The 12,371-nt window shown below is 37.7% G+C and overlaps 2 protein-coding genes across 14 annotated transcripts in view; one reads left to right on the top strand and one right to left on the bottom strand.

The window, feature by feature from the left end:
• Positions 1-12,371, top strand: part of GLMN (glomulin, FKBP associated protein) — a 35,854-nt gene that overhangs the window by 17,914 nt on the left and 5,569 nt on the right. For 6 of the 10 annotated variants that reach the window (XM_027694288.1, XM_027694293.1, XM_027694291.1 and 3 more), the window contains 2 exons: positions 154-236; positions 368-869. In XM_027694288.1, coding sequence (XP_027550089.1) covers positions 154-236; positions 368-475 — 191 coding nt within the window. In that variant the 3' untranslated portion in view covers positions 476-869. Of the gene's footprint in view, positions 1-153; positions 237-367; positions 870-4,495; positions 5,337-10,790; positions 10,898-11,583; positions 11,980-12,371 lie in introns of those variants that run through there. The other 4 variants (XR_003536023.1, XR_003536024.1, XR_003536025.1 and 1 more) reach the window with 3 other exon arrangements.
• On the bottom strand, positions 859-10,311 carry CUNH1orf146 (chromosome unknown C1orf146 homolog). Of its 4 annotated transcripts, none has more exons than XM_027694305.1 (6): positions 10,209-10,311; positions 9,433-9,558; positions 7,471-7,564; positions 6,193-6,361; positions 2,851-2,929; positions 859-1,599 (listed from the first exon to the last, which is right to left on the bottom strand). In XM_027694305.1, exons 2-6 carry the CDS (start codon positions 9,499-9,501, stop codon positions 1,480-1,482), a joined length of 531 nt encoding a protein of 176 aa, XP_027550106.1. In that variant the 5' UTR covers positions 9,502-9,558; positions 10,209-10,311; the 3' UTR covers positions 859-1,479. The 4 variants fall into 4 exon arrangements, with proteins under 4 accessions (XP_027550106.1, XP_027550105.1, XP_027550104.1 ...); XM_027694304.1 differs by lacking the exon at positions 10,209-10,311 and adding an exon at positions 9,721-10,117; XM_027694303.1 differs by lacking the exon at positions 10,209-10,311 and adding an exon at positions 9,919-10,116.

Raw genomic sequence — 12,371 nt, 5'->3', positions numbered from 1 at the left:
CCAGCTCAAACTGCCTTCCTCTGAAGGTTCAGCACATTCCATTCTGTTTGGTCAATCCCTAGGTTTGTGTTCTTAACAATTACTGCCTCAAAATTCTAATATATCGAATATTCTTTTCATTCTAAGAGTCATGTTGGTTATTTTCTTCCACAGAGGCCCACAGTTCTAACACAGTTTGTTCTGTAACTGTTAGTGGGGAAAAGATGCCTGCCATGACTACTGGAATGCAGCTTCAGGTTAGTTTGCATTTCCTTCGGAGCTATTCAGAAGTATTGCCATCTTCTTTTCAATGTGAAGACAAGAGTAGATGTACGGTGAGTTAAAAAAAATCTAATAAAAGTAACACTGATCTTTTTTGTCATTTCAGGTTTTACACTCGGCGCTCTTCACATTTGATTTAATAGAAAGTGTTCTAGCTCGAGTAGAAGAACTCATTGAAGTGAAAATAAAAGCTGTAATGGATGAAAATAGTTAGGTCAGCTGAAGTATTTGAATGAACATACTCCTTACAAGTTCATTTCGACTGGGAGACTTTAGTTGCAAAGGAGGCTACCAGCCTTTAAAAAGGAGCAATTTAGAGTGGCCTCCAGAAGAATTGCAAATGCTGCTCTTCATAAGTCTTGTTGCATGTGATTCACAAATATGGTCTATTTACTCCTCTTCAGAATTCGATGCTTTCTCTTAAGTTTAGAAGCTAAACAAGGTGGGGATATGCTCTTCTGTTGTGGCAAGGAGGTATGGTTGGGCATTTATTTTTCTTTAAATGTTCAGAATTTGTTAGCTAGAGTCACTGACTGGTATTGTGAATTACAAACATTTTTATAAAGTGACTGAAGAACCATTAATTAAAAAGCACTGTTAAAACATAAGGTATTTTTATTAGCATGTTTTTATGTTGACAGACTAGCTTCTATATTTGCAAACAGACTGTAAGGTATTGCTAAGTAACAGTATAGAATATACTATCTATAGATAGTAAAACACTGTGGCAAAGGAAGCCAGATTTAAAGGAAAACACATCAACTTTGAGCCAAGTAAGATGTTAAAACTTAGTAACATAACAGATAATGCTTGTGTTTAAAAAACACTGTAAGATTTCATACATATACCTGTGTATGCTGGGAAAACCTGTATTTTGGAATTGTTCTGATCATCCTTATTTTTAATGATAAAGTTTTCCTTAAGACATAGTAAATATTTTGGGAAATTATTTATAAACACGAGTCTGTAAGTTCAGAATCAAGTTAAATAAAGATGACCTTTCTGTAGTGCATCTAAATCACTTTTTCCCCATGCTTGGAATGCACATTTGGTATCAAGTATGCTATTTTTCACTGTATAGTTATTTAATATGAATTTTCATTCCAAATGCATATATTGTATATAATCTTTTGAAACGTAACTATATTTTTAAGAACATTCTATATTTTGTTTAAAATGTAGCCACTCTATTTATGAATAAAAACCCCAAACACTAAATTAATTACAGTGCAATTGGTACTCCTGGAGCATCTTCCAAACTGGACTTTTTTCTATTATTTGGGCTTTTGTCATTTCCATTTTGTAACGAGTATCATCTGCTTGTGGCTTGGAAGTCATCTTAGAGAAAAGAAAAATATTATGAGTAGGACACAGTAACTCCTAGGTAATAGAATATTGAACATCTTATATTTCCAATAGTACAAATGCAAAGTTATTCAGCAGTGAAATTTGAATCATGTTCTGAAGTAGGTATTCAGGAATAATGTACACAGAGGTGACAGTATTTCAACTTGGCCATATCTGTTAACCTGGAGCAAAAAGAAGTTGATTTTTAGGCCCTGTAGCAGTTAGGGATTCTCTGGCAAATGATGAGCTCATTAAACTGGCTTTGCATCAGTAAGAAAGAATGTAATGGCAACCAGCAGACTGGTGATAGGTGCTGTCACTGCTTCTTACAGGGCTCTCCTGTTGAAGTTTGGTGCAAATGTTCCGAACAAGCAGAAAAGCAAATTCAAGTTTATAGGTTCAGCAGTAATCTTAAAAGCTTTTAGGTAAATGCTGTATTAAGAGACTGGGCATCACTATATTCCATAAAAAGTACAATGTTCAACACTGTAATATGTATTTAACTTTTGCCATACATTGAGATGAAGCTTACACACTTTTAAAATGATGCATACTCTGAATAGGTTAATGCTTATTATTTTGAGATGCCCATTTCAGGAAAGTATAGAAGGTAAATTAGTTTTTGATTCCTTCCTAACAAGTCATTCAAACTGCTCCTTCTAGTTTTGGTACATGGGATACTGCTAGTACTGATACAGTTCATATCTAAAGTTAGAGTTTTCATGGAAAAATGGTCTTTAAAGAGTTTCAGTAAATAGATTTAATTAATAATATGTTGCTGATACTGGATATGTTGTAGATCCAGAGATGCATGACAGTAAGCTGTAGCAGTAATATACTAGCGTGTGCAACACTAAAAATTCACAAGTAACTACTTGTAACTAATTTTTAAGGTAGCATTTTTACTTTAAGTTGAAGTTATTACATATTTAAATCTTATGCTGGTTCTGCACTAGTAAATGAAGACATTCTAACTTAACAGTGGTAAGTAAGAGCCAAATGAGCTCTTAAATATCTAATGTGTCTTTGCAGATGCTATTAAGAGCTTTTAAGTTACCATTAACAATAGTTTAAAGACTCAGCTAAAACTTAAGATCCTAAACATTCAATCCTACCTCAGTGTATTAATGGATTGTGGTCAGTTTAACCCAAAGTTACCTTAAGGAAAACCAAACGTTTTATAGTTCTTAGATTTTCCTGATTAATATACTAATATTTTTAAGTATATGCAATGGGACTTACCTTAGCCATAGTTAGCATTAATTTAACAGTTTCAGCAGGATTATGAACTGGTATTACACGTAAATTACTGCCCAGGAATCTGCACATCAAAATAAATTAAAGTTAAGGTTACTTTTAGAATGTGTATTTAATTAGTTATGCTATAAAACTCAAAGTGCATTCCCACATGTTGTAAACAACTTTTTACTGTGCAATTTTACTTACATAGAGACTGTTTTTATTCTTAAAAGCAAGTGGAGAATTCATGCTGTTTGTTTAGCCATCTGTCCCATTTCTGTACCACTTATTTAGGTGGGATTTGGAAAGGCTCATTTCTTTATCTAGGGCTCTTGGACAATCAATCAGCACTTCTTAAGCGTGTTTACACTCAGAGAGAACTAAACCCTCTTCTGGGATATTGCTGAAGACTATTCTCAGTGGCAGTAAAAAATATCTGGGTTATTTTTGTGGCTTTGAAAAAACACAGGAAAGTATCTAAAACACTGTGCTAAAAATACTTCAGGATTTGAGCTAAATCTTTGTAGTGTACTATAAATAAAACAACCTGTATTCCAGACGTGGTTAAGATAATGGGATAATTTACTTTCATGTAAAGGTTTTTTTTCACTCAAATACTTTGACCTAAAATTCATTCTTTTTCTATAAATAGTGTTATTCATATGTATTCGTTCTTGAGAATGCAATCTGAAGATTTTAAATAGTAGCATCAGTTGTCATTCAGTGCAGTCATGGAGAGATCAAAGCTTAGGGAAGCAGAGAGCCTCTCCTTCAGACTGGTACCTGAAGTGTGTTGTAACAATGACAAAACGTCAGCATTGCTGCTGTTTTTTGTTGTAGAGCTAAAACGGGAGAAGGTCTTAACAACAAAGAATGAGGAATTTTAAATAAGCAAAAATGTAATCCAAATAAAGTGCCCAGCTGCTCAGTTGCATACTCCCCTGTGACCTCCCCTTGTGCCTACCACCTGCTCTTCCCTGCAATCTGTCTGATGACTTGGACTCACGTTAAGACCTCATGCTGGTTAGGTATCTCATCTGAACTTGTCTGCCCTTCTAATTAGCAAAACTGTTCTAGACACTGTCCTTCCCTAAGAGTAGGCACTCAGGTCCTGGTTGAGTTTTGCTAAAATCTGATGCAGGAACTGTGATTTGATTTACATTCAGGGATGTGAGAAATAAATTGATGCAATTTTATTAATACTAGAATGGGCTAAACAAAGTGCAACAAAGAAACAGCTACATGTATTTAGCTAGATCCATGAAAATCTGTTTTTATAAACAGTTCTGCTTCTAATTACAGCAGGTCTAAATTTAGTTTTATTAATTTGATTGACAGACAGAATACTGGCCATTTGAACACACGTCTGGTCTTTCCTTCAGGGTGTTAAAAACCTAACATACACACCTACTGAGGTTATTAGTGGACTGCTCATTTAAGCTACTGCTTTTCTCCCGCTTCCCCCACGCTATACACAACCTTACAGAGAGTGTTCATGTTGTTGAAGAAGAATCCTATAATTTTCTTGTTAATAATAAAAAACAATCCTTCCCCAATTGCAGCAAAACCATAGATAAGCAGAAAGAAACAGTAATAGAAGACAACCTGAAAAGTACTAAGGTGTTCTGTTTTTTAACAAATCCAACAGGTGACTTGTAGTTTGAAAGAACGTGGCACAAGTTTCAACCCCACCAATGCAGAAGCTCAGTCAGTGCTTTACATACAACAGAAGAATTCCAAGATACCAGGTAGTAAAAAAGCAAATGCATTTAAAATATAATTGTGCCTTGTCAACATGAATTTGATATTGCTTGCAATGATAAAACTATTTTTATTTCAATAAAATTACTGACTTGCCAAATGGAATACAGTTCCAAAACATTGCGTTTTAGTGATCAACAGATGCACAAATTCTGTTGTACGTAACCAAAATCTAGATTGAGAAATTAGCCTTGCCATCAGCTGAATAACAGGTTCTTGCTGAATGGTGGCAGAACTTTTAAGACCTCTCATGAAAATTTATGGCATTTTCACAAGCGGGTAATAGATTTCTTACATTTCATCCCATACACTCTGCTATTCATCAACATTGGGCAGTATGCCCGGGATTTAATGAAACTGGTGTTCCTTTCAAGGAGGTAAAGATCAAAGACTTCATTACAATAGTCACTTCTTGAGGCCAAGAGTGACAGTCAGCTGCATTTAGGGCTACTGTACCTACCAGAAAATAGTCCTGACTACAAGCATGGAGCACCATCTGATCACCGTTGTCAGCAGGTATGCACAGAAATATGCAAGTTTTCAGGCTTCATTAGAAATCACAGACAAAAGCTTTAAACAAACCAGTTTTAATGTCCAGTTTCATACTTTTGGTATAAAATAACACTATTTCAATTGTTCTAGCTCTGTATAATAGACACTGTTCCAAGTAAACAGATTTTAAAAGCTGGTAAATAATCTGCACTTTACAATAAGCCTTTTCTAATTAAGTAAACTTGCCTGTTCTGTTTTGAAAATGACCATGAAAATATGGTGACACAGCTAAGAAAATAGCTTCATTTTCCAGTTCAAGAGAAAATTTTTATTATATTACATAGCCCTAAAGTGATTGAAGGGAATCTTACTTGTTATGTTTTGAGGTACATCCTCTTTTGTTACCTATGATATGTCAGATTGTCTCACTTTATATTCATCTTGCCATAGATCAGCATCCCCAGGTCCCTTTCCGTGGTGCTGCTTTCCAGCATCTCATCCCCCAGTCCGTCCATCCAGAGTTGCCCCATCCCAGGTGCAGAATCCGGCACTTCCCCTTGTTGAACTTCCTATGGTTCGTGATTACCCAGTTCTCTCATTTGTTGAGGTCTCTCTGCAGGGCCTCCCTGCCTTCGAGGGAGTCAGCAGATCCTCCTGGTTTTGTGTCATCTGCAAACTTGCTTAGTGTCCCTTCCAGTCCTGCCTCCAAGTCATTTATGAAGGTGTTGAAGAACACAGGGCCCAAGATGGAGCCCTGTGGAGCCCCACTAGTGACAAGTCATCAGTCTGATGTTCCCCCCTTCACTATTACCCTCTGTGCCTCAACCTGTGAGTCAATTGCTCACCCACCACATGATGTGTTTATTCAGCTGTATGCTGGACATTCTGTCCAGAAGGATCCTGTGAGACAGTATTGAAAGCTTTACTGAAATCCAAAAAGATTATATCAATATTCAAGTGGAACTTCCTGTGCATCAGTTTTTGCCAATTGCCTCTTGTCCTATTAATTCCTAAAATAATATTCCCAAATCTAAGAGTGCTGCTTCATTTCTTCCTAGCAATAAGAAGTTTGGTTTGATGTTGAAATCTTACCTTTTCTGAATCCTGAACATGATATTCCATTCTTCTGGTCCATGAAGAGCAGCTGACAAAACCAGAAAACTGTTCCGATGAATGCCTATGAACTTCTGAATTCTTTCAGAAAACTGTTCTTCCCCTGTCCTAAGCAAATCTTGAGTGTCTGACAGTACAAATGCAACACCTATTGAGGAAAATCATGTAAATGTACCTGTCATGGCAATAATGGGATTAAGTTCTTACCACAAATCAGGAAGCAGAATTCTTAATTTAACCATTAGTTTAAAAGGCAATGGAACAAAACACATGAATGAATTTACACATCTTTGACAGTGAAATGCAGTCATGAGATTTGGCCACTGATGACTAGTAATTGTAAGATAAAACTACAAATAACTCAGATGTTATTTTTCTACCATAACATTAAAAAAACCCCAATTATTCAATCTACTCAAAGTAGACATATCTGAATGCCTTTGAAAGCACATGCTTCAGGAACAAGCAACTGCTATAAAGGAGTTAATTTAGGGCAAATGCAAAGGCTGACTGAAGAGCTCAGCAAGTCTTGTATTTAAATTAAAGAAACAGTTTTAAAATCTTAAAAGTTAGCTAAACTGTCTACCATGAAAAATGAAATTATAGCCCTTTCAACTAAGTTATTCTGAAAGGGAAAGTTAAGAAGACTGAAGTCTAGGAGGCTTAACAACTGAGCATACAAGAGATTAGGCCAATGTGTGCTAGTCCCTATAGTTCAGGAAAACTTCAGATAAAGGATCTCATCTAGGTGTCTAAATCATCTTCTGCTCTAAAAAGGAAAATAGATATTTCATGTTTACATTTTCAGTGATTTCCTAATCAAAGCCACTCAAACAAGCCTTTCCCCGCCTCCTCTGCTACCACCAGGTCTGCAAATATCAACTTGGAAGTTGACAGCCAAAGGTCTTGGTTCACTCATTTATAGCCGTGCATACTCAAGATCTTGATGGCAGCTTACACGTTAGTGGCATTCAGCAGGTTTGCTCAGTTATAAAAAGAATTTACTGAACAGTTCACCAAATCTCATGTAGCTGTTCTACAAAACATCCAAAAAAAGTAAAAAACAATGAAAATGTTTTGTTCCCAAAGTTCTCTGTTTCATCTGATTTACATTCAATCATAGCACAGCTCCTTTCACTACTGCACAACATTCCAACAAGGCAGATTTTATTCAGTTTGGCACAGCCCACGACAGTGCCTGATCTTGTACCTCACTGCAGTTCATGATTTAAAAGCATAAACTTTAAAGCACTGTACCAGAAAGAGGGAAAATCACAGATCCAGTTTCCACTGATTCTGAATATCGAACTCGGTGTTGTTGTCTCTGTAGAATTGTAGAAATTTCATGATCCTAAATAAATTTTAAAAGCTTATTTTAAAAATATGTTTTCAGCCCAGAAGTTAAAAATATCCTTAAAGCATTGTCTGAACCATTATAGATAAACCTTCAGCATTGTTGTTTAAAAATAAATTTTATGGTGAATGGAATAAAAACTAAGTACTAAAATGTTGAACATTTTCAATTAATGAATCTTTGAAGTATTTGATTGGAAGTTACAAACACTGAATGACAACTCTCTACGCGCACATTCAGTTTGTCTCAGGAAAACTCCTGCGTAATGCATAAAGAAACTCAAACATTTTACAGTCTATTTTTGTAAGAAATGCTAAAGGAGGATTTGCAGAAGTGAGGAACATACAGTAGTGTGTTTTTATGACTCCAGTTAATTAGACTGCATTGTTTTCACAGATGTCACCATCTCAGTTGGAAAATAGTTCAGAAATTCTGTATGGGACATGATTTTCTTTAAAGCTTTTTGACAGAATGCAATCCACTCAGGAAAACTAATAATCATAATCATCTACAGAATGGAAATGATGTATTTTTCAGCTTGCAAAAAGCGTTTCTACAATATGTTCTACAAAAGCTGCTAGAACACACATATTTTAAAGGTTAAATCACTGAATCCTTTTTAGCTAATAACATGTTCTTTAACCTGCCTATTTTAAATATAGCCAACCTGCCTATATAGGAAAATGTCATGATTTAGTGGCAGAGTACAAAATAAAATCTGTATAGCAAGTGAACCCTGAAGGAGACAGTAACCAGAAATGTCATGCTTTCAACTGGTCTGGAAAGGGAACACTCAGTGGCAACTGCTTATAACTACAATTTTGGAAAAAATACACAAATACAAATAACAGCTATAAGAAAATGACAGCTGTCCTGGAAAAAGAAAAAGCTTATAACCAAAACTGATATAGAAAAGCCATCTTAGATTTGTGTTCAGCTTTGTGTAGGAAAAGCCCTTATTAACAGCAGTAGTTTTGAATAGAGCTGAAGGTCTTATTAACAGCAATAGGTTATGTTGGTATAGCTGATGAAATCACTGCCACCCAATACCTCTTACCATATTATGGATTAAGTTGCTCTTGAAGCAGTTCCCAAACAGTCACAGTTTACAGGCTGTAAATTCCAAGACACACGGGCAAATAAGAATAGGCTTTAAACTGAGGTGATTCAGGAATTATTTCAACATGGTTCACCCATTTACCCAGCAGAGATGGGGTGATAACCTTGTCAGCCAAGCTAGCATGAGATATTCTTGCCTGTGAATCAAAGCCCTCTTGCCTTGTCAGCTGGCATGAAATTGGCCTCAGCTGCAGAAACTAATTACCAGCTCATTGACATACCCTTTTCACTTTACTTGGGAACACAGTCAAGGCTTCTGATGTTAATGGATATAAATATATATCAATATCTGTAGGACTCACTAGTTTAAACTGAATTACGTGCTTACTGAGTAATCGTCTGCCCCAATGTTGATACTGTGTAATAGAAAATAAAGTGTTTAGGGAGAAATTCAGAAAATTGAGAAACATTTCTGATGAAATTATTTACAGCACTAACTGAAAGTGGCATCAGGGTAGTGCAAAAATGATGAGCCAGGAGAACAATCCTAAAGCACTGTAACTCAGAATAGCAGGTGGCAAGAATACTAAGCAGATACAGAAGCAGCTAGGAGAAAATACAGACACACACAAAAAGAACCAGAACTCTAGTAGAAGCAGCTTCAGACTAATAATATCCCTGTTTTATCCTGAAAAAACTGTATTCATTGACATTGAATAAAATATTTCCACGTATAGAATATAGGACATGATTTTTGCATCATTTTGTAGTGAGTCAGATGCTGGTCTTGACAAGTGGTACCGTACCTGCAGAGCTGTGCTCATAATGACTGTTGTTATCCATCTCGTCTGCTCCTGCCCACAACTTTCCGTCATTTTTTTCAATGGTCTACTGGCTCTGCAGTGAGATCCCCGGTGACACCTTCTGAAAAGCTTGGGAAAAGAGAGACGACAACTATTTCCTGCCAATTAACGACGTGTTTAAAGCACATATACACATTAAAGAGCTGATTAAAAACCAGGGCACTACTCAATTTCCCAGAACGTAACAGGTGCCTATTACCAGTGAACTAATTTAAGATGGCAATTAAATACCTAAATGGCTTTAAAGAATCTGCATATGAGCAGGCTTCCTCTATAAGGCATAACACCGTTCTGAAAATATTCCTGTCTATGCAGCTTGGCAGGCGTTTCCGTCTCCGCAAGGCTCATGTGGAGCAGCTGGGGACATGGGAGCTCCCGGCAGGAGCGGGAAGCAGCCCTGGCGCTGGGCCTGGCCGGTTCCCGGGGTACCTTTGTGCCAGCTGGTTCCCAATGTAAGCTCCAACCGGGCCTCTCCCCGACCTAAAACCCTGGTTCGGCGCTGAACTGGAGCTGGCGGTGGCGCGGCCGGGAGGGCGGGACAGCGGGAGCCCGGTGACGGGAATGGGCAGGTGTCCCGCGCTCCCGCCTCAGCCCTCAGGAGGAGCCGCGGCCGCTCCTCGGGAGCCCGCGCAGCCCCGGAGCCAGCGCTGCCTCCCTTGCCCGGGGCGCCAGGGATGGCGGGCACAGCTCTGGCCCCGCGGCAGGGGCGCGTAACTCACACACGGGCCAGGAGCCGCGCCGGAGGTGAGGTGAGGAGGCGCCGCAGCTGCCTCTCCTCCGCCGCTGCTCCGTGGCGGTGTACCGGGACTGGCTCCTGCTGACCGCCCTGCTGACCGTCCTGGAAGTGCCCCCATACAGACGTCCAGACACTTGGTGTTGGCCTGAGCGCCTGCTGTCGTACAAGGGTAGGTTGTGTGACATTTTCAGCACCACTTTCAGTGAAAAAGAAATACCGAGGGTGTTGGAGCTTCTTTTTTCATCATGTAAGAGAAAACAACACTTCACGTAGTAAAGAAGAGCCGGAGTGCAGTCATAAAAAGCACTGAAAAAGCATTGATTTCCAGCTCTGCTCTTCACCCAGGCATGAGTCTAGCTTCAAATACTATACTGAAACTAGCATTTTACTGAAAATCTGGGATTTTAGTAAAAGCTTTTCCTTTTAAACCACTTTAGAGTGTTTTAAAATAGAAGTGACCTCATATATTAAAAATTATACATTTAAATAGCAAATTGTCTGCCTTGCATAAAAATAATTAAACATCTTAGTGATTTAAAAATCACTCTTCTCCTTTTTGTTCTAGACAAGAAGTGGATTCACATCTGACTTCCCTCTCCCGTTGGTGCAATGCATCAAAGTTATGGTTACCCTGCTCTGGAAGGATATGGCAATGTCATGCTACTTTTCGTAGTAAGTCAAATATTTCTAATACTGAATTTTAAAATTTCTGTGGAGCATAAACGTGACAGTCAGCAAATTAAAGGAAAACAACAGATGTATTTGGTATCCCAACTGCTGCGTTCTGGAGAGCTGTGACAGGACCAACCAACTGTGAAAGTATGTCCTGTAACACAGTGGAACCATGTGCTCTGACTGCATACCAAAATCAGAGTTAAGAACATCAGGAATTATTTTAAAGTACAATTATAAGGCAGTTTTATGATGAGGGTTGATGATACTGCTGACATCTGTCAATGTGAATTTTGAATTAATGCATATTATGCATGAATTTGTGTTTCAGTACTAGAAAAATCCTATGGGTAAAGAGTAGTTGTTGTAGTGGTTATACTTGATTTATGACACTATAGTATATTTGAATTCATATTTTAGATTATGTCTGATATGTACATGCATTAATTGAATTACAACAATTCATGGAGAAAAAAATAGTAGGGAATAGAATGGAATGAAAAATTACTTCCCATGTAAATATCTTTAATGGGTGAGTAGATTTCTGTTTCTTCTGTGTAATGCTGTTAGAAATGTACAGTATATACAAGGGTACATTATTACATTAAAAAAATTGTAATTATAAAGAAATATAAACAGTGGATTTAGGCTCCTGGGATACCTGCAAATGCCTTTTTCCCCTATAGCCACTTATTATGCATGGAGTTAGATGCCCTCAGCCTCAAAATACCACTTGAGAGGCATCAAAGTACAATGATGGATAAACATGGGACAACGAGGAAAACCCCAACCTTAACACAAAATGCTTCCTGTCAATATTTTGACTTCAGTTGTTACATATCTACTTGTGTAAATTGTGTATCTTAATTACAGTTGGCAAAAATTTATACCAGAAACGTATCTTTCTCCTTGTCACATTTGACAGTAGTTCACATTTGAAATAAAAATAAGACTCTGAGACAGAAAATTCTGAGCACAATGAACCCCACAGTGTCCTGTGTAAGAGCCACCCTGGCCTAAGGCTTGTCTGGTTCAAGTCTTGTGCAATGGGGCATGCTGGAACCCCTGGACTAGGAACTACTCAAGGGACAATTCTGGTAGAGGTTTGTTCTGCAATACCATTCAAGTCCAAATCTCACTACATGAATTTCCTTTCTCTTTTTTTGAGCCTAATGTCAGAAGGCTAAAAAAAGAGAGCTTGGGCTCAAAGAAAATAATTTATTCTGGAGTGTGTATTCTTCAGAGCATTCTCCACAGAAGTTTTCCTTCCCAAAAGTGACTTTTGAGGGATCCTGTGTTATCTGATGAGCTAAATTTATTTTGATACTTATGCTTGTCTCTGCTGTGATAGTTTCTGACATTTTGGTAGTCTTAGCTTTAAACCTCAGAAGCATTCCTTTCCCACATACCTACATGGTACATTTCACATACGGGTGACGGTGCAGGAGAGAGAAAGAATAGGGCTGAGTCTGGC

The sequence above is a fragment of the Neopelma chrysocephalum genome, unplaced genomic scaffold, assembly GCF_003984885.1.
Source record: "Neopelma chrysocephalum unplaced genomic scaffold, ASM398488v2 Primary Assembly neopelma1_97, whole genome shotgun sequence".
Taxonomy (NCBI): Eukaryota; Metazoa; Chordata; class Aves; order Passeriformes; family Pipridae; genus Neopelma; species Neopelma chrysocephalum.
The sequence above is the reverse complement of the archived record's forward strand: the minus strand, read 5'-3'. Positions and strand labels throughout refer to the sequence as shown.